The sequence below is a fragment of the Halichoerus grypus genome, chromosome 1 (assembly GCF_964656455.1).
Source record: "Halichoerus grypus chromosome 1, mHalGry1.hap1.1, whole genome shotgun sequence".
Lineage (NCBI taxonomy): Eukaryota > Metazoa > Chordata > Mammalia > Carnivora > Phocidae > Halichoerus > Halichoerus grypus.
Genome location: NC_135712.1, coordinates 152,398,349 through 152,423,085, shown reverse-complemented (window position 1 = coordinate 152,423,085; position 24,737 = coordinate 152,398,349). Strand labels below are relative to the sequence as shown.

Sequence of the window (24,737 nt, the reverse complement as noted above, 5' to 3'; positions counted from 1 at the left end):
GGAAGATTACAGGCCAGTTAGAAGGCTTGGCCTTGGATACTCCCAACCCTCCTTGCTAGCTCAAAGGTCAGCCTGATGAGGGAGAAGACTGCTTCATGTTTGATGATTGTTCTGGCTGCTGTGTGGAGAATAGATTGAAAAGAATGAGAAAGGGCACCTGGGTGGCTCAGTTGGTTAAGTGTCTGCCTTGGGCTCAGGTCATGATCCTGGGGTCCAGGGATCAAGCCCTGCATTGGGCTCCTTGCTCAGAGGGGAGTGTGCTTCTCTCTCTCCCTCTGCCCCACACCCAGCCCCCCCATATGCTTTCTCTCTCAAATAAATAAAATTAAAAAAAAAAAGAGGAAGGACTCAAGGAGACAGGGAGGTTGGCTAGCAGACTTTCTGATTAGTCCACTTTAAAGGGAGGGTAGAAGGTTTTTTTTTGGTTTTTAGGTTTTTTTTTTGGCTTAAAGATTTTATTTATTTGAGAGAGAGGGACAGAGTGAGTGTGAGCAGGGGAGGGGGAGGGGCAGAGGGAGAGGGAGAAGCAGAGTCCCTGCTCAGCAGGGAACTCACTGTGGGGCTCCCCCAGGACCCTGAGATCATGACCTGAGCTGAAGGCAGACACTTAACCGACTGAGCCACCCAGGCACCCCGTTAATTAATTCCAGTATAGTTAACATACAGTGTTGTGTTAGTTTCAAGTATACAATATAGTGATTCGACATTTCTGTACATTACTCAGTGCTCATCAAGATAAGTGTACTCTTAATGGGGAAAAACTGAGAGCTTCTCCCCCAAGGTCAGGAACATGGCAAGGATGGCCACTCTCACCACTTTTATTCAACATAGTACCGGAAGTCCTAGCCACAGTAGCCTACAACAAAAAGATATAAAAGGCATCCAAATCAGTAAGGAGGAAGTAAAACTTTTAACTATTTGCAGGTGACGTGATACCATATATAGAAAACCTGGAAGACTCCACCAAAAACCTGCTTATAACTGATAAACAAATTCAGTAAAATCACAGGATACAAAATCAATGTACAGAAATCTGTTGCATTTCTGTACGCCAATAATGAAGCAGAAGAAAGAGAAATTAAGAAAACAATCCTATTTACATTTGCACCAAAAATAATAAGATACCCAGGAATAAACCTAACCAAAAAGGTGCAAGACCTGTACTCTGAAAACTGATGAAAGAAATTGAAGACGACACAAAGAAATGGGAAAAAATTCCATGTTCATGGATTGGAAGAACAAATATTGTTAAAATGTCTATACTACCCAAAGCAATCTACACATTTATTGTAATTCCTACCAAAATACCAACAGCAGTTTTCACAGAACTGGAACAAACAATCCTAAAATTTGTATGGAACCACAAAAGACCGCAAATAGCCAAGGCGATTTTGAAAAAACAAAGCAAAGCTGGAGGCATCACAATTCTGGACTTAAAGTTATATTACAAAGCGGTAATGAAGCAGTATGGTACTGGCACAAAGTAGATACATAGATCAATAGAACAGAATAGAAAATTCAGAAATGAACCCACAATTATATAGTCAATCTTCGACAAGGCAGGAAAGAATATCAAATGGGAAAAAGTCTCTTCAACAGATGATGTTGGGAAAACTGGACCACTTTCTTACACCATACACAAAAATAAATTCAAAATGGATTTAAGGGGGGGGGTGCCTGGGTGGTGCAGTCGATTAAGCATCCGACTCTTGGTTTCAGCTTGGTGGTGATCTTGGGGGCTCTGCGCTCAGCTTGGAGTCTGCTTGGGATTGTCTCTTCCCCTGCCCCTCCCCTCCATGTTCTCTCTCTCTCTCTCTCTCGCACTCTCTAAAATGGGTAAATAAATCTTTAAAAAAATGGATTAAGGACCTAAATGTGGATGTGAAACCAAAAGATCCTAGAAGAGAGCTCAGGCAGTAACTTTTCTGACATTAGCCATAGCAACTTTTCTAGATGTCTCCTGGGGCAAGGGAAGCAAAAGCAAAAATAAATGATTGGGATTAATCAAACTAAAAAGGTTCTGCCCAGTGAAGGAAACCGTCAACAAAGCTAAACGATAATCGATGGATTGGGAGAAGATACTTGCAAATGACATATCCAATGAAGGGTTAGTATGCAAAATGTATAAAGAATTCTTAACACCCCAAAAACAATCCAGTTAAAAAATGGGCAGAAGATATGGTGGTCAACAGACACATGAAAAGATACTCAACATCACACATCAAGGAAATGCAAATCAAAACTATGAGTGGGGCCTGGGTGGCTCTGTTGGTTGAGCGTCCCACTCTTGATTTTGGCTCGGGTCATGATCTTGGCGTCCTGGGATCGAGCCCTGTGACTGGCTCCCTGCTCAGTGGGAAGTTTGCTTTTCTCCTCCCTCTGCCCCTCCCCTGCTTGTGTTTGGCACGTGTACGCACACTCTCTCTCAAATAATCTTTAGAAAGAAAAACTATGATGAGATACCACCTCACACCTGTTAGGATGGCTAAGATAAAAAACAAGAAACAACAAGTGTTGGTGAGGATGTGAAGAAAAAGGAACGCTTGTTTACTGTTGGTGCAAACTGGTGCAACCACTGTGGAAGACAGTATGGAGGTTCCTCAAAAAATTAAAAATAGGGGTGCTTGGGTGACTCGGTTAAGCGTCCCACTCTTGATTTTGGCTCAGGTCATGAGATCAAGCCCCTTGTTGGCTCTGCACTGGGCATGGAGCCTGCTTAAGATTCTCTCTCCTGGGGCACCTGGGTGGCTCAGTCTTTAAGCGTCTGCCTTCGGCTCAGGTCATGATCCTGGGGTCCTCGGATCGAGCCCTGCATCTGGCTCCCTGCTCCGTGGGAAGCCTGCCTCTCCCTCTCCCACTCCTCCTGCTTGTGTTCCCTCTCTTCGCTTTGTCTCTCTCTGTCAAATAAATAAATAAAATCTTAAAAAAAAAAAAAAGATTCTCTCTCCCTCTGCTTCTAACCCCCTCACTGAAAAGAAAAAAAAAAAAGACCTGTCTTAATGATGCAGTAATTCCACTACTGGTTATTTACCCAAAGAATATGAAAACACTAAAACGTTATTTACAGTAGCCAAATTATGGAAGCAGCCCAACTGTTCATCGATAGATGAATGGATAAAGAAGATATATATACACACACACACACACACACAATGGAATATTGTTCAGCCATAAAAAAGAATGAAATCTTGCCATTTGCAACAACATGGATGGATCTAGAGGGTATAATGGTAAGCAAAATAAGTCAGATAAACACAAATACCATATGATTTCACTCGTATGTGGAATTTGAGAATAAACGAAGAAAAAGAGACAAACCAAAAAGCAGACTTTTAACTGTAGAGAACAAACTGATGGTTACCAGAAGGTAGGTAGGTGGAGAAATGCGTGAAGTAGGTGAAGGGGATAGAGTATACTTACCTTTTTCTTTAAAGTTTTTAATTCCAGTTAACATACAGTGTTAGTTTCAGGTGTACAATACAGTGATTCAGCAATTCCATACATCACCCTGTGGTTATCACGACAAGTGCACTCCTTAATCCCCATCACCTTTGTCACCTGTCCCCCCCATCCTCCCCCAAGAAGGTGATCCAGTTTTATTCTTTTTGCATAGTTTGCAAAACTATCCAGTTTTCCTGACACCATTTGTTGAAGAAATTCTTTTTTTTTTTTTTTTAAGATTTTATTTATTTGAGATAACGAGAGAGAGCGAGCACAAGTAGGGGGAGGGGGAGCGGGAGAAGCAGGGAGCCTGATACATAATCAAAGCATATCTGAAAGTTAGTAAACCTGTTTTTAAACAGTTTAGGGGCACGTGGGTGGCTCGGTTGGGCATCCAACTGTTGATTTTGGCTCGGGTCATGATTTCAGGGTCACAGGATCAGGCCCTGCTTTGGGCTCTGGGCTCAGTGAGGAGTCTGCCTCCCCCTCCTCCCCCCCAGCTCACATGCACTCTCTGGAATAAATAAATCTTTAAAAAAATATCTTTTTACCAGATGTTAATTTGCCCAATGGGTATAAACAGTTACCTTAATAAGAAATAGTATTTTAAGAAATACATTGGTCCTGGCAGATGTTAGTTTGTTTTTAAACAATAATACTCGATAAGTATTTTTCTTTGGTGGTGAGTATGAGTCTTTTGTTCACAGTTTTTTTATTGCATGCATTTTAGATTCTGATTTATGCATTGAAAGGTTATGTTTATTAACTTTAAAATGAATTTGATTTGTGGGCCACTCAAAGTAAGTGTGAATAATTTTTGTGTACTCTTAAACCAGTTGTATATATATAAATGTGTATAATATTTAGCTCTGGTAATTATAAATTTTCTTCTGTTTTTTAGATATTATGATCAGATTTGTTCCATTGAACCCAAATTCCCATTCTCTGAAAATCAAGTAAGTCATTAATTTTAATTTGTTTTAAAGTTGTATAATAATGGTAAACTTTCCTCCCATACATGGTATCACTTTACTATTTTTATATTTTTATGAGACCTTTTGATACAAATTAGAAGCTTGTAAGCCCATCTGATAAAAATCAGATTGTCTTTTTGAAAAGCGTCTTGGAATTCTATTGCTGTCATTGTTAGTCACTTCTGGGTTTATGTAGAGCATTGGGCTGCATTTTTTTTCCCCTGCATTTTATGTCAGTATGATCTATTGACTGATTAACATAATCTATGATGTCCTTCTCTTTGGGTTTTACAGAATTAAGAAGGAAACTATAATTGAAGTATTAGTCTCAGTTTATGTGTGTTAAAATTTGACACAAATTATATTTGCATATGAAGTTGCAAGTGCTGATATGATTAGGTATTACACTATAAGAATGTCTGCTTTCTCTTAAAGGCTAGATATTGGAAATGCTGACGATTTCTTACAGTTTTGTTTGAGAGACTTGTTAAGATTTTAGTTTGTGTGACATTTCTGAGTTTTAAAATACGTCGTTTATGAAAAATACTTTAAACATTCTTGTACTAAAGTTTTACAGGTGATGTAATATGTTGAAATTTGCTTTAAAATACTCGAGGAAAAAAAAGTATATGTTTGGGGGTTAAGGGTGGGGGCAGGGAAAGTGGGGGTAGGTGAACCAAGAAGGACAAAAGGCTAAAGCTGGTGATGGCTATATGGGGTTCATTAAGTTATTCTCTCTAGTTTTGTGTCTATAGAAAATTTCTCTAATCCTGAGTTGCAAAATTTTTGTATGGGATTCCAATACATAATATAAAAGATGGTAAGTTTTTTTTAACCTTTATGTGTGGAATATTTTATTTTATTTTTTTTAAAGATTTTTATTTATTTATTTAACAGAGATAGAGAGCACAAGTAGGCAGAGCGGCAGACAGAGGTAGAGGGAGAGCCTGATGAGGGGCTCGATCCCAGGACGCTGGGATCATGACCTGAGCCGAAGGCAGCTGCTTAACCGACTGAGCCACCCAGGCGCCCCTATGTGTGGAATATTTTAGAAGCAGAGTGAGATGCAGTTTTTTTAATTAAGTGAACTTTTTATTTATGTATAGCATACATACAAAAGTGAATATATCTTGAATCTTTACAAAGTGAATATACATGTATGAGCACAACCCAAATCAAGAAATAACATTATTTCATCTCATTCCCCCAAAAGTAACCCTTCTCCTACTTTGTCATCATGGACTCGTTTTTGATCTTATCTTCTGGGAAACCTGTAGTACTTTATTGCCTTTGCCTCTCTTGGCTTATTTGACAATCATTTAAGTGCCTGTTCTGTTCAAGTTATTGTATGTTGTAAAGATGAGTAAGATAGTGTTTTCTGGAGAGGATAGTATATGTATAATTACTGAGGCAGAATGACCATTGGAAATATCTTAGTGCTAGTATTTTAAGAAATAAAATTTTATGGTCCAGGAAAAGGGAAAGGAGTTAGTTGGGTAGATAGGATAATGTTTTGACAAGCTTTGGTCCTTTTCCTCATTATGGATTTTTCTTCAAAAGAGACAATATTTAATAAGATCCAAGAAGGTAAGATAATTTTCTGTTTTCTCTCTTTCTATGAAGATCTGTTTGACATTTACCTGGAAGGATGCTTTTGATAAAGGTTCACTTTTTGGAGGATCTGTAAAACTGGGTATGTAATTATTTTTATAAAAATGGTAAGAAACTTAGTCTAAACACTTTGTATTATTTTAGGTTCTTAAAATTGCTCTCCTAACAACTCTTCATAAATAATAAAAATTTTTACATTTCATTTTCTTTTTAACTTCAGATTTTAATGTCATTTCCAAATATTTGTAGAGAGCCTACCTACGCCTTGCCAGGCACTGTCCTAGTTATAAAAATGAATAAGACAGTTATATTCAGTCTGGCTAGGAAGACAGCTGATCGTTCTAAAATATAGTGGGTAGTATATGGGTATATGAACAAAGTTGTGGGAGCATAGATGAAGAAGACATAAATTCTGCTTGTTGAAAGAAAGCAATGTTCACGTTAGGCTCTGAAGGATGAATTTGGTTTTCCCACCTAGAAAATCACGTTACAGGTAGAACATTATAACCAAAGGTCAGAAGAATGAAGGTTTTTTTGATCTACCAGCTTGGCAGGTTAACCTCTCTGTGCATTAATTTTCTCATCTTTGAAGTGGGGAATAAATAGTACTGCGAAATACTGTTTATCTCATTGGGTTCTTTTGTGGATTAAATGAGTGAATACATGCGAAGTCCTTAGAAGAGTATGCAATAAGTATTAGCTGAGATGAATAATAGTAACATGTTTTATTATAAATAATTACATGTAATGTATTATTTATAGAATGTATGCATTATAGAGTGTATATTATATATAATAACATACAGTATAAATTATATGTAATGCATATTAATACAATTATTGTTAAGTCTCGAAAGCATAGGTTGAATGGAGGATTATGGAGGGTGAAGACATTGGAAAGTAGATTATGAAGAGTTGGAAATATACTCTGTATTCTTCTCTCTTATATGTTAATAACTCAGGTTTATTGAGTATTTATTACACCTAGGCACTGTGGAAGGGGCTTCACACATATTATCTTACTGAATTCCCCAAAAGCCCAGTGAAGAAAGGCACTATTATTACCAGTTGAACACACTGGTTTAGAAAGATTAAGTGACTTTCTAAGGTCATAAAGCAAGGATTTAATGAAGTGGGATGTGATCCCTGAAAGCCTAACTCTAGAGATTAAAGGAGACAGACCAGTGAAGAGACTGGTGAGGGTGATGAGATTAGACAAGGGGTGGTATATGTGGGTCAGAGGAGAAGGAGTGGGTGTGAGTGACATTTCAGAGTGGAAACTAACTGGATCTGCTGACTCTCAGAAAAGAGTAGTAGTTGAGGGTTGACTCTCAGATTTATAACTTGGTTTGACTTGTTGGATATTTATTCCTTCCAATAGACAAGTTGAGTTTGACTTTCCTGTGTTATGTCTGGGGAGACATTTTTTTTTTGCATTTGGAAACTGGATTTAAAACTCAAAAGTGGTAGAGACATAGATTTGGGAACAATTATCATTAAATGATGATAAATCTATCTCCTCTGGTAGTCTGTAGATTGGGAAAAGTGTGAAAGCCAGAGGTAGGGAATATAACATTCCAGGGAAACAGGGGAAAAGGTTCCTGGGAATGAGAATGAGACAAAGCTTTCAGATCTCAGAGGAACCAGGGGAAAAAAGACACGGAATTGAGTGCCAGGAGGGTTTCAGAGATCACATAGTCCAGTGGTTCCTGAACCTGGCTGCACATTAGAATTACCTGGGGAAAATGTGAAAGGTACAGGTGTAAAGATACAGAATGTCAGATGTGATAGGACGAATTTTCAGGGTGGGCCACTGGAATTAGTATCTTTGAAAATACCTCCAGATGACTCTCATATTCATTCAGGTTGGAACATCATTGACAGAGTTACTGTGGCAGAGGTCAAGTCATGTAAAGTTGGAGAAGTCACTGGATTCAGCAATGAAAGAAGTTTCATTAGGGGCATGCTGAAGGAGCCAAATTGCATTGGGTTGAGGGGTGGACCAGAAGTGAGGAAATGGAAACAGCAAATATGGGTTGCTCATTTCAGAAAATTTGCAGTAAAGATTTAAGGACAAGGGAGCATTATGCAGAGAGGGAGACCAGGTCAAGAAAAAGGATTTTTAATGCCATTGATAGGTTGAGAATTAAGGAGCAGATGGCAGAACTAGGAGATATTAAGTGAGATAGATTAAGTGACAAACCAAGTTCCTGGAAGAAGTGGGAAGCAAAAAACTTAGCATAAATAAAGGAGGAGCTGGTTCACCAAGGCACTTCTAGTAGCAAATACTGGGAATTAAGTGTCCTTCAGTAACGTCTTATTTAAATAAAGCATGGGCTACCTACTCATTCGAATATTGTGTAATTTTAGGATTCTAAGAATGAGAGTGCAAATATATTTTTGTTCACATGTAATGCTTTGTTCTGTTTCTCAGTGCATGTAAAAGTTTTGTTTATACTATTATTTTAAGTGTGCAATAGCATTATGTCTAAAAAAACACTGTATATAACTTAATTTAAAACTTTGTTGCTAAAAAATGTTAACCATCATTTGAGCTTTCAGTGACTTGTAATCACTGATCACAGATCACCCTAGTAAATATAATAATAATCATGATGAAAAAATTTGAAATATTGTGAGAATTACCAAAATGTGACACAGAGCTACTAAATGAGCAAATGCTGTTGGAAAAATGGCACTGATGTACTTGCTTGATGCCACTAATTCTGAATTTGTAAAAGAAATGCAATTATCTGCAAAGCCCAATAAAGTGAAGCACGATAAAATGAGGTATGCCTGTAAGTTTGCTTTTTGTGATCAGCATACTTCACTTAGCATAATGTCCTGAAGGTTCATCCATTGTGTAGCACGTGACGGGATTTCCTTCATTTTTAAGGCTGAATGATACTCCATTATATGTATATACCACATTTTGTTTATCTTTTCATCCATCAGTGGACACTTAGGTTTCTTCTACCTTTTGGCTATGATCATGGGTGTATAAATATCTTTTTGTGACTGTTCTCAGTTCTTTGGGTATATACCCAGAAGTGGAATTTTTGGATCATATGGGAATTTTATTTCTAATTTTTTGAGGAACTGCCATACTGTTTTTCACAGCAGCTGCAATGTTTTACAGTCCCACCAACAGTTCCAGTTTTTCCACATGTCTGCCAACAATTGTTATTTTGTGTTGTTGCTGTTCTTGATGGTAGCTATCCGAGTGGATGTGAAGTGTGTAGTTTTTTGACCAGAGTTGTATTTTAACCACTTTATCTGCTAGTCTTCTGAGAGATGTATTAGCATAAGGAAGTGAGACTTGGAGGTGCTTGCATTGGGTTAGGTTTGTAGTAGTGAAGAACTGGCTTGAATGTGGTGAGAAGATACAATTTTGAGAGAGGTGATGAGAAAACGGAAATAATTTATTTGAATTTAAGTGAGAATTGACACGAGAATGACTTTTCATTTGGAACCTGACTAACAGCATTGTGGACATAAAGGGAAGGAAAGAATAATGATCTTTTGAATTTTAGATGATGGGAATATTGCTGTGGAAATAAATGCCTGGCAGGGCAGCATTAGAAATAATGGGCACTATTTTGGGTGAGAAAATAGGTTTGGAAACTTGTTTTTGTGAGAGCCAATCTCTGAAACGTTCATTTTCTTTAGAAAAATAAACTGATAAAATTTTTCCTTCTTAATTTTTTACAGCTCTTGCAAGCTTAGGATATGAAAAGAGCTGTGTGTTGTTCAATTGTGCAGCCTTAGCTAGCCAGATTGCAGCAGAACAGAACCTGGATAATGATGAAGGATTGAAAATCGCTGCTAAGCATTACCAGGTAACCACATAATGATCAACGCTCAGTTGGATTAAATTGAAAATAATTTGTATTTAGGTTTATAGATGTTTTTTTTATACACAGATGTTTTCTTGAAAAGTACTTTTTAATGAATTGATTAATACTTTTGAATTTTGATAAACTTCGTACCTGTAGACCAGCACTGTTTTTCCTCACCATTGTATACCCAGCACCTAGCACAGTGCCTGGCACATAATAAAGTCTCAATAAATGTTGGGAGAACAAATGATTGAATGTTTGAGGTGAAGTTCTTCGTAAATCACTTTTAAATAATTGACCTCATTTAAAAATTTTGTACAGTTGACCCTTGAACAGTGTGGGGGTTAGGGATGTTAACCCCCTGCGCAGTTGAAAATATACTGTAACTTTTGACTCCCCTAGAACTTAGCTACTTATAGCCTACTGTTGACCAGAAGCCTTACCCATAAAATAAATAACACATATTTTGTATGTTACATGTATTTTATATTGGACTCTTAAAGTAAGCTAGAGAAAAGAAATGGTATTAAGAAGTACGTAAGAGAAAATACATTTACAGTACCGTATTGTATTTATTGAAAAAAAATCCCGTGTAAGTGGATCTGCGTACTTCCAACCTCTGTTGTTCAAGGGTCAAATGTACATTATTTTAATATATTTTTTTCTTAGAGTGAGACACATCTAAAATTTCACCATTGTCACAAAAATTAAGACCTAAGAAAATTTTAACTCTGAATCTTGGAGAGGTCATATTTAAATGTGGTCAGATATGTAATGTTCTTAAGTTGGCTACATTTAGATTTTAGATATTATCATTTATTAATATGGCATATTTGTGGCAGTATATTATTTACTTTTTGTTTTAACTTAAAGAATAAACGATTGCTGCTAAGGTGATATATATATATTTTCATGTTTTATATTATGTTGTAATTTACAAAGTGTGCTCATGTACATGATTTTACTCTCATATAAGCCTGTAATGCATGTTACATAATGTCATTCTCATTTTATACACAAGGAGACTAAAAGGTCAGAGTGTTAATAACTGGTCCATTGGGGTTTCAGGTGTTCTGATTCCAAATTTTAATGGAATTCCAAATGGTGCTTCCAGTGTCTTCCTTGGTTCTGGAATTTGCTTGTCCTAGAGGTGGAGTCTGATTTTTTTCCCATTGTTTAAGTTTATGAGTGAGGTGAAGAATGCTCTTCTAAGAAAGTGAGGGGAAAATACATATTAAGCGAACAAGGTGCTCCAAATTGTGGCTTGCCATGCAGTTTTGAATGGGCATGGATGACAAACGTGATGTACATCCCTTTTCTTTTTGAGGCTATAGAGGGCCAATATTTTAAAATGTGAAAATGAAGTAAATTTATTTACTTTTATATTAACTGTAACTCATTCAATTGGCATGTGGTATCTTAGAGGGCATTCTTAGTTACTGAGAACATTCCATTTTGTGAGTCCCTTCTGCGATTCACAGCAGGTCACCTAGTGTGATGGAAAGGGAGGGGTGATAGGCTGTTTGCCACCAAGAGGTTGTGTGCCCTTGGCTATGTTCTTTAATAGCCTCTGTGGGCCTCCAGTTCCAAGATTTGTGAGAGAGACTGGATCCTTTGCTCTCCTAATCTGTGATTCTCTTAGTATGTTGAGCAAGGTCAGGTCATCACCTCTTGCAGCTGCTCTAATTTTACGATACTTCCTGATTGCAGAAAACATGATTTTCTTTTCTTTTTTTTTAAGATTTTATTTATTTGACAGAGACACAGCGAGAGAGGGAACACAAGCAGGGCGAGTGAGAGAGGGAGAAGCAGGCTTCCTGCGGAGCAGGGAGCCTGATGTGGGGCTTGATCCCAGGACCCTGGGATCATGACCTGAGCCGAAGGCAGACGCTTAACGACTGAGCCACCCAGGCGCCCCCCCCCCACTTTTTTAGAAGATTTTATTTATTTAGTGATTTTCACTTTCAATACAGTTAACCTTGAGTTATCTCTGCAGAGCATCTCTGTATAACCCACACCTTTTAATCCCAGACTGATGTCTTTCTTTTTCCCAGGATCATTTGTTTCATAAAAGCAGTTATTTTTTTAAATTAACATATAATGTATTATTTGTTTGAGGGGTACAGGTCTGTGATTCATCAGTCTTACACAATTCACAGCGCTCTCCATAGCACATACCCTCCCCAATGTCCATCACCCAGCCACCACATCCCTCCCACCCCCCACCACTCCAGCAACCTTCAGTTTGTTTCCTGAGATTAAGAGTCTCTTATGGTTTGTCTCCCTGTCTGGTTTCATCTTGTTTCATTTTTCCCTCCCTTCCCCTATGATCCTCTGTCTTGTTTCTCAAATTCCTCATATCAGTGAGATCATATGATACATGTCTGACTTCTCTGATTGACTTATTTTGCTTAGCATAATACCCTCTAGTTCCATCTATGTCACTGCAAATGGCAAGATTTCGTTTTTTTATGGCTGCATAATATTCCGTTGTATATATATATATACACCACATCTTCTTTATTAAAAGCAGTTATTTTTGTGTTAACTTCAGCAAAATATAATTGGGAGTAAAAAATTTGGTGGGGAACATTTCACCAGGGACTTTTGAAAGCCAAATAGAAATCATTAGCAGTGGATAGTAATGCTGTTCTTCAGAGGACTAGGTACCTGTACTATTTGAGGTTTTCCCTAAGTACAGCATGTTTAATTATTTGACAGATGAATTTGTTTGGGACCAAAGTAAAATCATTTTAGTACTAAATGCATTTTAATAATATTTTATCCCTGCCTTTATTCTTATGTTAGTCTTGAGGAAGTATATCTAAAAATAGTTTAACCAATTTGTTCTCTAAAGTTACTGTATTTTTGCTGTAGTGTACTTTTTTTTTTTTTTTAAGATTTTATTTATTTGACAGAGACACAGCGAGAGAGAGAACACAAGCAGGGGGAGTGGGAGAGGGAGAAGCAGGCTTCCCGCGGAGCAGGGAGCCCGATGCGGGGCTCCATCCCAGGACCCTGGGATCATGACCTGAGCTGAAGGCAGACGCTCAACGACTGAGCCACCCAGGCGCCCCTGCTGTAGTGTACTTTTAATCTTTATTAAATCTTCTGTTAACTGTATAGCATTTTAGAAAAATACCCTTATTGTCTGTAGGTCAGATGGTTTTAGAACTGTAACAGTACAAAAATTTAAAAATAGTAACTGTTCAACTAAATTAACATTTGAAATGATTTGTGTGTAACAGTAGAAAATTAAGTCTTGGCTGAGTTCTGTAGATTTTAAAGAAGTACTTTTTTTCCTCCCTCTAGTTTGCTAGTGGTGCCTTTTTACATATTAAAGAGACAGTTTTATCTGCCTTAAATCGAGAGCCTACTGTGGACATATCTCCAGATACTGTTGGGACCCTCAGTCTTATTATGTTGGCACAGGCCCAAGAAGTATTTTTTTTAAAAGCCACAAGAGGTAATTCTAATTTTTCCTCCATTTTGTTGCATGTAAAAAGAAGTAATAAGCTTTTAAATAGGAAGGTGATTAGAATATAATATATTCAATGTAGAGCTTTCCTCTTTGAACTTGACACATGGGTTACTGAAAATTTTCTGCTTTCCTTTTCTGAAATTAAGGTGGTACAAATAAACATTTATGAACGTAGACTGTGTTTGAAGCATTTTATGAAATAGCTATTGTCTTAAAACACTAAACTCTGGAATAGTATTTATGTAGGTTTGTAATGGGTCAAAAATTCATTCATTCACCATATGTTTATTGGGTACCTACTGTGTGCCAGTCACTGCTCTGGGCTCTAGATAGAGGTTGCAGACAAGCAAGATTCTTACTTTCAGCAAGCTTACATTTTTAGGGTGGGGAAGATGATAAGCAAGAAATTAAGTAGCCAAGGTGATTTTATTTTTTTATTTTTATTTATTTTTTTAACGATTTTATTTATTTGATAGCACAATTAGGCAGAGTGACAGGCAGAGGGAGAGGGAGAAGCAGGTTCTCCGCTGAGCAGGGAGCCCAATGCGGGGCTCGATCCCAGGACCCTGGGATCATGACCTGAGCCGAAGGCAGACACTTAACCGACTGAGCCACTCAGGCGCCCCGCCAAGGTGATTTTAAAGAGAGGTAATTGGTATAAAGAGAATAAGAGAGATTATGTGATAATGCCTGGTGGCCTGGCTCTGGGTAAGGATATAGGGGGAGTCATGCTAATTTTAGATTCATTAGTCAAGAAGAGTTTTCTTTGAAGAGATCTCCTCTAAACTAGATGTAATTAATAAGAAGGAGAATCTAGGCAGAGTCTCTGGCCCTGTGAATGAGGCAATAAAAACAATTCTTAGAAGGCATGTAAGTTGGTATGAGAGATTGGGATATGGTCTGAATATGAAAGTGCAGAGAAATTGAAAATAAGAGAGCATTCATCTTGTGGAAGCAAAATGAACTGGAATAGTTTTTTTTTTTCTTTTAAAATAACAGCTTATAATAAGATAGAATTCATATGTAATAAAATTTACCCTTTTGAAATTTACAATTCTTTGTTTTTTAGTATATTCAGAGTTTTGAAACCATCAGCACTATCCCTTATTTTATTTTATTTACTTATTTATTTTTTTAAAGATTTATTTGACAGAGAGAGACACGCGAGAGAGGGAACACAAGCAGGGGGAGTGGGAGAGGGAGAAGCAGGCTTCCTGCTGAGCAGGGAGCCCGATGTGGGGCTCGATCCCAGGACCCTGGGATCATGACCTGAGCTGAAGGCAGACGCTTAACGACTGAGCCACCCAGGCGCCCCCGCACTATCCCTTATTTTAGAACATTATCGTCACCCCAAAAACAAACTCCAAACCCCCTCACCATTCCCCTTTTTTCCCAGCCCCTGGCAACCACTAATCTATTTTCTGACTCTGGATTTGCCTATGAATTGGTTAAATTTTATGTGGAAGAATTGAATTCATCAATAAGGATTTTTTTTAGACAAATGTACAAACTTGTGATGTCAGTGTTTATACTAAGTTATCATGATATATTAGATTATTTTATATTTATTTTAATTATAGTGGTCGTTTAATATTTTATTCCAGATAAAATGAAAGATGCCATCATAGCTAAATTGGCTAATCAGGCTGCAGATTACTTTGGTGATGCTTTTAAACAGTGTCAGTACAAAGATACTCTTCCCAAGGTCAGTTATTGTTTTTGTAAACACTTGGTTATTTTGCATGTGGAAATACTTGGATGTTTTTGTGTATTAAGAAGGTGCGTTGAAAATTATGTTTCATAAAAAAACTTGAAATTTTAGGAGAGGCATTTGGAGAATATGTAGAAATTTTTTTATTTAAGATGCATGAAAAATTCTTTTATATTTAGGGGATGCCTTTGTCTCTACTCTTTACTAAATTTGTTTTCCCAAGCTAAAACTCTTTCTGGAAATTTTTGAACCTCTGTTTCCAGTAATTTTACCACATGAAGGCATTGTGTAGTTCTAATTCATTGGTGATTGGTACAAGCATGAATAGTTGAGCATGTTGATTAGTCACACTTTTAATTATTGTCCTGTTTTCTTAAAGATGAGTCTTAAAGCACAAAAACACATAAAGACAAAAGGAAAAGAAAACATTCATCTAATATTTTGATTAGAATTAAGTTTTGCCAACAGGGATAGAAAATTGGGCTGCTATTGTACAGCTAAGGAAAACAGCCATCTTAAACCACACATCACAGGAAGTATTATTTTAATGTAAACTTCTCCGAAGTGGCATTTGAAAAGACTAGTCAGTGATGATCATTTGTAAATGACAAAGCAGATGATTAGGCTAACAAGTAAACTCAGAATGGTAAAAAAAGGGAGTTTACAGATTGAGTGAAATGTTGTATGTTTCAACTACTCTTTCAGAAATGTTCAGGTAATTAGTTTTATCTGTATAATAGCATATGGTTTTTTTTACATGATCTTTTTGTAGGAGAATTTATTGACTTATAAGTCATTCCGGAATCTTTGTAAATTATGAAATTGCAGACAATTTTGTAGTGAAGTAAAAAAGCATGTAAATATGTCAACAGCACAAATTAGTCGGAGAATTAGGAATTCATGTGAAGGAATTCCTGGAGATTTAAAATACACCAAGAGATCAGTAGAAATTTGCCCAGGACTCTTGGATGTTAATGCTGTTACTCCTGAAAAGAGCCTTGGGATCGTCTCTCACCTTTTTTTCATCTAAAAGACCTCATGTTCAGCTGCACAGTGTACCGTTACATCCTGTTGGGCCATTAGTTCAGTCGTGTCACGGAGAGAAGAATGTCACCTTCAAAGACTTGGAAACTACCTCTGCAGCATTTCTGGTATTCCTTGAAAATCTCCTGTTTAAATACCAAGTTGCTCCAGCCTTACCTTGAGAACTGAACTGGCATGAGTACAGTTTGAGATTTAGATGTCTTTTTTGCCTTTTAATTAATAAAGCTCATAAGGTATTTTCATATTCTAGTTATAAAACTGGAATATCTGCAAGTAGTGATCCAGGAAGCTAGGAAATTATTCACTGGGAGACAGGAAGGCATATCAGGTAGTACTTGAGTTTTTGATTGTCTTATTTTTTTTGTCTAGACCGTGATTGCCTAGTAAATTTCTTGGATTTCATATGTCATGTACTTCCTAAAAATAGCGAGGTTGCAGGCTAGGATTTGACATTTTGGAAGACCATCTACTGATATAAGTGCTTCTCTGGTTCATGTGTTTGGATCTTTTAAAACTAATTTTGATGGAATTTTCTTCAAAACAAATTAGGGCAAAAATAACACTTTATCATGTTAAATATTAACTTAGTGCATTTGTCTGTTTGCTATGTGTTTTTGAGTATATGATCTGAATGTTAGTGTTTATACTAAATTTTTATATGGCTAGAAATCATCTTTATTAAAAAGTCTCTTAGGATTTAAATGTAAGTGGGAACTTAATTTACTGTCTTTTGTCTTTTAAACATGAGGAAACAGTCAGCTATAGAGCATTTTCATTAGTATATGTGAGTAATGGTGGTTTAGTTAACTCTTAAGGGCTGGGTAAGGACTCATAAGAAAGCTTCTAAAGCCCTGTGCCTGGTATTCCTCTGTGAATGTCTGTTTTCCTTCTCTTTCTAATACATGCTTTCCTTTCTTCTTTGTAAACAAAATGTTGACTTCATGGCTCAATTGAAGACAAATTTAAATTGGCTTCACTTAACAGTTCAAAAAAAACCCCTTAATTTTAAGTGGAAGAAAAAATTGAATTCATCGAATTCAGTTCCTGCAAAATCATGTGGTCTTCTCTGTTTACACCTAATGACTAACCTATCTCTAAACCATTAATGGGGTGATTCTAATTTCCGTCTCCTTTTCCTTTTTCTTCCTGCATCCCATGTTGTTTGTGGTGGTTTGTGTGGTTGGACTCTCCCCTGGTCAGTATTTTTATTTCCAGGAGGTGTTCCCTGTCTTGGCTGCAAAGCACTGTATCATGCAGGCCAATGCTGAGTACCACCAGTCTATCCTGGCAAAACAGCAGAAGAAATTTGGAGAAGAGATTGCAAGGTTACAGGTGAGTCTCTTGGAAATAAATATTTAAGTAACTTGGCTCTCTGTTTTTTTCCTTAGTGAGATTCCCAAGTTTGCTCATAAAAACCTTTCCCACTCATTGCCCCTATCAAGAGAAAAGTGATTCTTTTTATCTTTAGGGTTTACCTGCTGGGTGCTTTTTGAAGATTTTACTTATTCATTTGAGAGAGAGCATGAGTGGGGGAGAGGGGCAGAGGGAGGGGGAGAAACAGACTCCCCACCGAGCAGGGATCCAGAGATCATGACCTGAGCTGAAGGCAGACACTTAATGGATTGAGCCACCCAGGTGCCCCACCATGTTTTTTTTTCTTTTTTCTTTTTTAGACTTTATTTATTTATTTATTTATTTTAGAGAGGGGGAGAGTGTGAGGGGGAGGGAGGGGGAGGGAGAGAATCTCAAGCAGACTCCTCACTGATTGTGGAGCCCAATGCAGGACTCGATCCCACGACCCCAAGATCATGACTTGAGCCGAGACCAAGAGTTGGACACTCAACTGACTGAGCCACCCAGGCCCCCCATTCATGTTTGTTTTAATATAAAATAATCTAAATTACCATCCTTCAGAATGGTTGTGCAGTGCTTAACTTGTGGCCTGACCTTTGAATTGGGACATACAGTTCCACAGCTTGAGAAGGACAGTGGTAATACAGTTGACCCTTCAACAACACAGGTTTAAACTGTGTGGGTCCATTTAAACACAGATATTTTATAGTACTGTAAGTGTATTGTCTCTTCTCTGTGATTTTTTTTTTTTAAGATTTATTTATTTATTTTGGGGGGCAGAGGGAGAGACAGAGACAGAATCTCCAGCAGACTTCCCGCTGAGTGTGGAGCCCAGATGTGGGGCTCCATCTCCAACCCTGAGATCATGACCTTAGCCAAAGTCAAGAGTCAGAGGCTTAACTGACTGGGACACTCAGGGGCCCCTCTGTGATTTTGTTAGTAACGTTTTCTTTTCTCTAGCTTACTTTATTGTAAGAGTACAATATAAAATACATGTGACATACAAAATATGTGTTATTTATTTTATGGGTAAGGCTTCTGGTCAACCGTAGGCTATTAGTAGTTAAGCTCTTGGGGAGTCAAAAGTTATAGCGGATTTTTGACTGTGTTGCAGGGTATTTGCCACTGACCCCTGTGATGTACAGGGTCAACTGTATATATAAATAGATTTTGTATACAGCAGAGTATCTTCTGTGCAGTTGTCCATACTGTCAGCATTGGGGCTGTTAGAAACTTGTGACATCTGGGTCAGTTTCACAGCAGAGGCAAAATACAAACAACTCATATAAACAGGCAAGGGCTGTTTATATGAGTTGTTTGTATTTTGAGTATTGGTGAACAGAGGGTAGGAAGAAGACTGTTAGGGAACTTTAAATATGGACTGGATATTAGAAGATATTCTGCACATATCATTTGGGAAGTTCAGATTAGTCTTTTCATGGGGCAAGAAACCCAAGTCTTTTTTTTCTTTTTTAAAGATTTTATTTATTTATTTGAGAGAGAGAGAGTGCACTAGAGTGAGAGAGCAAGCATGAGTGTGGGTCAGAGGGAGAGGGAGAAGCAGGCTCCTTGCTGAGCAGGGCTCAGTCCCAGGACCCTGAGATTATGGCCTGAGCCAAAGGCAGACGCTTAACTGACAGAGCCACCCAGGTGCCCTGAAACCGAAGTAATAAAAAAGAAAATGTATGCTTATTCTTCACACGGACAAAGTCAGAGAGAGGTATACTTCCTAATAAAATACAGATATTCAAACATAATCTCATTTGTCCAGAGTTTACTTTGATTACAGTAACTTATATTTTTACATAAAAATGCTTTTTTTTAAAAAAAATATTTATTTATTTGACAGAGAGAGAGACAGCAAGAGAGGGAACACAAGCAGGGGGAGTGGGAGAGGGAGAAGCAGGCCTCCCGCGGAGCAGGGAGCCCGATGCGGGGCTCGATCCCAGGACCCCGGGATCATGTCCTGAGCCGAAGGCAGACGCTTAACGACTGAGCCACCCAGGCGCCCCACATAAAAATGCTTCTTGAAAAAGTGGTTTCTATGGGAAGGATTTTTTTCAGGCTAACATATTTAAAGTATTAGAAGTTTAGTTACATTATTTTCTGGGAATTCCAGGACTATTAGTTTCAAGTAAGGTCTTATTTAATGTCTATAAACCAGTCACATAAGAGTTCTTTTTGAAATTTTAATATTTAAAATCCCCTCTGGAAAAAGGAAACTGTTTCAAACTTGAACAGTGAGAGGTAAAGACTTTTTTCAGTTACAGACACATAAGAGTTTGTGACTTCAGTTTTAGCTTTAGTCATAGGTCAAAAGTTAACATGGAGTATGAACACTAATTCATATCTCAAAGGGCTGTTCCTCTTGCCGTGTGTGAGATTTTTTTTTTTTACTTGATTTGAGCTCAGAAATAGGTAAACAGAACAAATAGAAAAAGATGACCAATGAGTCATATTCTCTGAAGTCTATGGCTCAGAGTACCCCATGAACCTGATAGAGATCATTAGATGGTCACCCCATGAAACTAGCTTTTCAGTCATTGCTGTCAGCAATGGGGAAAAGAAACATTGGTCATGAGCAAACAAGAAACAAAATCAAAATCCACAGAGTCAGGAAAATCAAAACAATAGATAAAATAGCAGTGAAGGTAAGACTGTTGCTTGGGATTTACTTTTGGGGCAAGAGAAATTGTACCTGGGCTCATAGGGCTTATGAGCTGTCCTTCCTGGACGGTGCCCTTTATTTGGCTCCAGAAGGCTGTACACTTGATTATCTTGGTGGAATCTCTAGTGCAGAGAAAGTATAGTTTTCAAAAAGACATAAAAATAGTTACAAAAATGTGACTCTGTAGAATGAATGTGTATTAGATATACTTCATTAATGAGGGAGCTAGTAAAACTGATTCTGTGAAAGTATTGTTTGTTATTAGTTGTGATAGTAGTTTGTAGATATTAAGGAGATTGTTCTTACCAGATGTATGCTTATGTATTTATGGATGTACTTAGTTTCAAATGATCCTGCAAAAAAAAAAAAAGTACATGTAAGTGTATATATGGGAAAGAGTGATAAGAGCAAATATGGCAAATTGAGAACTCTTGTTGAACCTAAGTATGGGTCTATTGTTACTCTTTGTTCTGTTTTTTCAGTTTTTCTGTGGGCTTGAAATTTTTTGAAATAAAAATTGGGAAAATTAGGTACATATAAAGGTGTACACTTCACCCTTTCTGTTTCCCAACTGTCCTGTTCCCTCTGTCCTTTTCTCCCACTGCCCCAGTGGTTATTTTCCATTAGATTCTCATTTAATCCTTTCAGTATTTTTTGTCTTTGAAATACAAGCAAATACATATACATGCATACACAATACGCACAATGCATGTTCTTAACTCTCCCCATTCTTACATATGAGGTACTATGTGTCTTGCTTTAATCATGTAACAGCGTATCCTAAAGATCTCCCCATTTTATTTTATTTTATTTTATTTTATTTTATTTTATTATTTGTTTTTAAAGATTTTATTTATTTATTTGAGAGAGAGAGTGAGAGAAAGAGAGAGCACAAGAGGGGGGAGCGGGAGAGGGAGAAGCAGACTCCCTGCTGAGCAGGGAGCCTGATGCGGGACTTGATCCTGGGACTCCAGGATCATGACCTGAGCCGAAGGCAATCGCTTAACCAACGGAGCCACCCAGGCGCCCTCTCCCCATTTTAATATAGCAATAGAGTGCTCGCTTCGGCAGCATGCATGATAATAATATAGCAATAGAGACACCTTCCTTATTTTTCTTTAGAGCTGAGGTGTACTTCATTGTATAAACAGCAGTTTATTGCTGTCCCCTATTGCTGGATACTTGTGTATTTCCAAGATTTGCTGCAAGTAATACTGCAGTGAATAATTATGTACACATGGCATTTTGTTATTTCAGCAGGTGTCTTGGCTCTGGCTTCCATAATCATAGACTGAGGGTTTGAACAACAGAAATTTATTTTCTCATAGTTGTGGAGGCTGGAAGTCTGAGACCAGGGTGTCAGTGTGGTTAGGTTCTGGTGAGAGCTCTCTTCTTGGCTTGCAGACTGTTGGCCATCTTCTCTCTGTGTCCTTCCATCGAATGTGGGGGGGGGGGCAGAGCACGTTCTCTGGTTCATCCTCTGAAAGGGCACTAATCCCATCATGAGGGCTTTGCCCGCATGGCCTCATCTAAACATAATCTTCCAAAAGTCCCATCTCCAAGTACCATTACTTTGAGGGTTAGAGCGTCAGCATATGAATTTTGAGGGCAGGGTGAAGAGTTTAGTCCATAGCAACAGGTATACCTTAAATTTCTAGAAATAAAAGGATTGCTGATATAAAAGGATAATACATCTATAATTTGTTATATATTATACTTGGATCTTTGATCCACTTCGAATTTATCCTGATATGTGAAGTATAGATCTAGTTTTTCTTTTTCCAAATGACTTATCCCCAAACCATTTATTACAGTAACTTTCTTATTCCACTGATTTGAGATTCTGGCTTTATCACACACTAAATGTGTCATATATATTTGGGTCTGTTTCTAAACTTTTTATTCTGTTTCACTGGCTTATCTGTTCATGTTCCAGTTCCATACCATTTTAGTCATGGACTCTTTAGAGTGTTTTAATGCCTGATAGGTATCATCATCTCTCATTTTTAAATTTTCCTGATTGTTCTTTTTGTTTATGCTTCTATTTGAATTTTCTTTTATTTAAATATTTATTATGGAAAATTTGAAAAAAATATATAAAGTAATGAGTCATTAAATATCCATTGCCCAGCTCCAGTGATTATCAGTATTTTGCTATTTGTGTTTCATTTATTTCCCTTACCCTCTTATTTTTTTGGAGTATTTCACATATTTCATCCTTAAGTACTTTACTATGTATCTCTAATAGATAAGTCTTAAAAATCAAAACGAAACCCTAAAGCTACAATGTCATCCCACCCAGCAAAATTAATACTGATTAATAATTAATACTAGTAATGTAATATTTTTTTTTAAAGATTTTATTTATGTATTTGACAGAGAGAGACACAACGAGAGAGGGAACACAAGCAGGGGGAGTGGGAGAGGGAGAAGCAGGCTTCCCGCTGAGCAGGGAGCCAGATGCGGGGCTGGATCCCAGGACCCCTGGATCATGACCTGAGCCGAAGGCAGACTCTTAACGCCTGAGCCACCCAGGCGCCCCACTAGTAATGTGATATTATCCAAACCTAGTATAGTTTTCCCGGATTTTTTCTATACTGTTTTTTCACAGTTGGTCTGTGCAAATCTCATAGAAGGTCTTCACATTGCATTTGGTTGATGTGTCTTACAAATCTTTAATTTGTAAATGGCTTCCCTCTCTCTGACTGCCATATTGAATTTCCCTCACTTTCTTGTTTTGTATGTTTCTTAAACGATGTCTGTGATGTCTGTTATCCCTTTTTTGTTACTTGTGTAAATATTTCAGTTTTTTCAAAAATGATTTTGAGTTTTTCTTCATTTTCTTGCCTGAGTTCTGTTCTGTTCCTGTTCCACATTCTCTTGCTATCTGCTATTCACCCACTGTTGTCTCAGCCATCTGGTCCTCTGTTCATATTTTGTGTTCTTTTTTTTTTATTAAAGATTTTTATTTATTCATTTGAGACACAGAGATACAGAGAGAGAGAGCATGAGCAGGGGGAGAGGCAGAGGGAGAAGGAGAAGCAGGCTCCCCGCTGAGCCAGGAGCCCGATGTGGGGCTCGATCCCAGGACCCTGGGATCATGACCTGAGCCGAAGGCAGATGCTTAGCCATCTGAGCCACCCAGGTGCCCCATATTTTGTGTTCTTTTGATACTCTGATTATACTGTTAAGTTTTTTTAGTTTATTTTAGTTTTTTCAGCATGCTGTTTTCATCTGTTTTGTGACAACATTTCTTTGGTGAATGTTCATTACCTTTTGAAAAGTTAGTTATATGCTCATTTTCATCCTTTTCCTCTTGGTTTCTTTGTGTTGAGGCAGATGGGATGCCGTATCAGATACTTGTATTTGAATGAGATTGATTTTAATAGAAGAATAGCAAGAGGCTCCTGAGTGGGGGAATGGTGCCTGATAGTGTTCCAAGCCTCTTTGTGTAAGCGCGCCCTCCTTAGCTTCGCTTCTTTGGCTCTCAAAGCCTAGTCTGGTTGAGGAAGGACTCTTACCTCGGGATCTGTGTTTCGCTGAATTCCTCACAGCCTTTGCTTTGCAGGGTGGTGGCGTCTGCTTTGAGAGTTTATTTTGTTGGCCCTTTCTGAGTGCTCACCCCCTTTCTTCTTTCTCCCCGCTTTTCACTCCTCTTGTCTGCTCCTCCAGCCTCTCTGCCTTTGATTAATCTGCCTCTTGCTCTCAGCAGTTCCCTCTTGGGATGAGGCCCCTCAGCGCTTCGGGTTTTTCCTGTGACCCCCTGGTGGCTGACATGGGCCATTTGGCTTTACCTTTATCACCTGTTGGCACTTTACCTCATTCCATTTTCATCGTTTTCAGATTTGCTTAAAGTCGGTTCCACTCATTGGCGGGGGGGCCTTAGCAGTCCCTTTTTATTCCAGTGTGTTCATTCTGTCTTATGGCTCTAGTACTGACTTTGCTATTTGGCCACGTATTTACAAATAAAATGTGAAAAGTGATTTAAATTTGTACATTTCTGTCTCCTAGTTTACATTGAAGATGTAGCTTTTGTTTTGCTCTATTGATTTTGCATCTAAGCTTCCTCTGTCATTATTTACAATAGTTTAGTTGACTTTTTTTAGGTTTTCCTGGTATACAAATACATCACCTGTAAATGATCATTTTTTCTGTTTTCTAAATTTTATATGTCTGATTTCATTTTTTTATCTAGTTGTTTTGACATATTCTACGATTGTTGATACTGTTTTATTTTGACTCTAGGAATGTTTCTTATATTTTTCTGCTAAGTATGTTAGCTTTGGGGGTTAAAACTTTTATCATGTTAAGGAATTGGATATCTATATTGATTTTACTAAGATTTTCAAAAATATCAGTGGTGCATATTGAATATTATCAAATGCTTTTTCAGCATCTATGGAGATAATCTGATTTTTTAAAATTTAAATTTATTATTTGGAGAATTATATAAGTAGGTATTCTTGAACCATTCTTGTATTTCTATAATTTTGGTGTTTCATACTTGCTTTATCTCCTGTGGCTACTATATATACATGTTCTCTGTATGTCTGAGGATATTATATATTCTCTAATTGTGGAGTCCAAGGTTCTCAGTGTCTGGTAAATCAAACTC

General features: G+C 37.6%; 1 protein-coding gene across 2 annotated transcripts in view; it reads left to right on the top strand.

Annotated features, from left to right (window-relative positions):
- The window catches only part of PDCD6IP (programmed cell death 6 interacting protein), a 93,865-nt gene that overhangs the window by 13,287 nt on the left and 55,841 nt on the right, over positions 1-24,737 (top strand). Inside the window, exons 2-7 of one of the 2 annotated variants that reach the window (XM_036073688.2) lie at positions 4,343-4,397; positions 6,039-6,108; positions 9,738-9,865; positions 13,178-13,331; positions 14,951-15,051; positions 17,302-17,433. In XM_036073688.2, coding sequence (XP_035929581.1) covers positions 4,343-4,397; positions 6,039-6,108; positions 9,738-9,865; positions 13,178-13,331; positions 14,951-15,051; positions 17,302-17,433 — 640 coding nt within the window. The remainder of the gene's footprint in view (positions 1-4,342; positions 4,398-6,038; positions 6,109-9,737; positions 9,866-13,177; positions 13,332-14,950; positions 15,052-17,301; positions 17,434-24,737) is intronic. The other variant, XM_036073689.2, reaches the window with a different exon arrangement.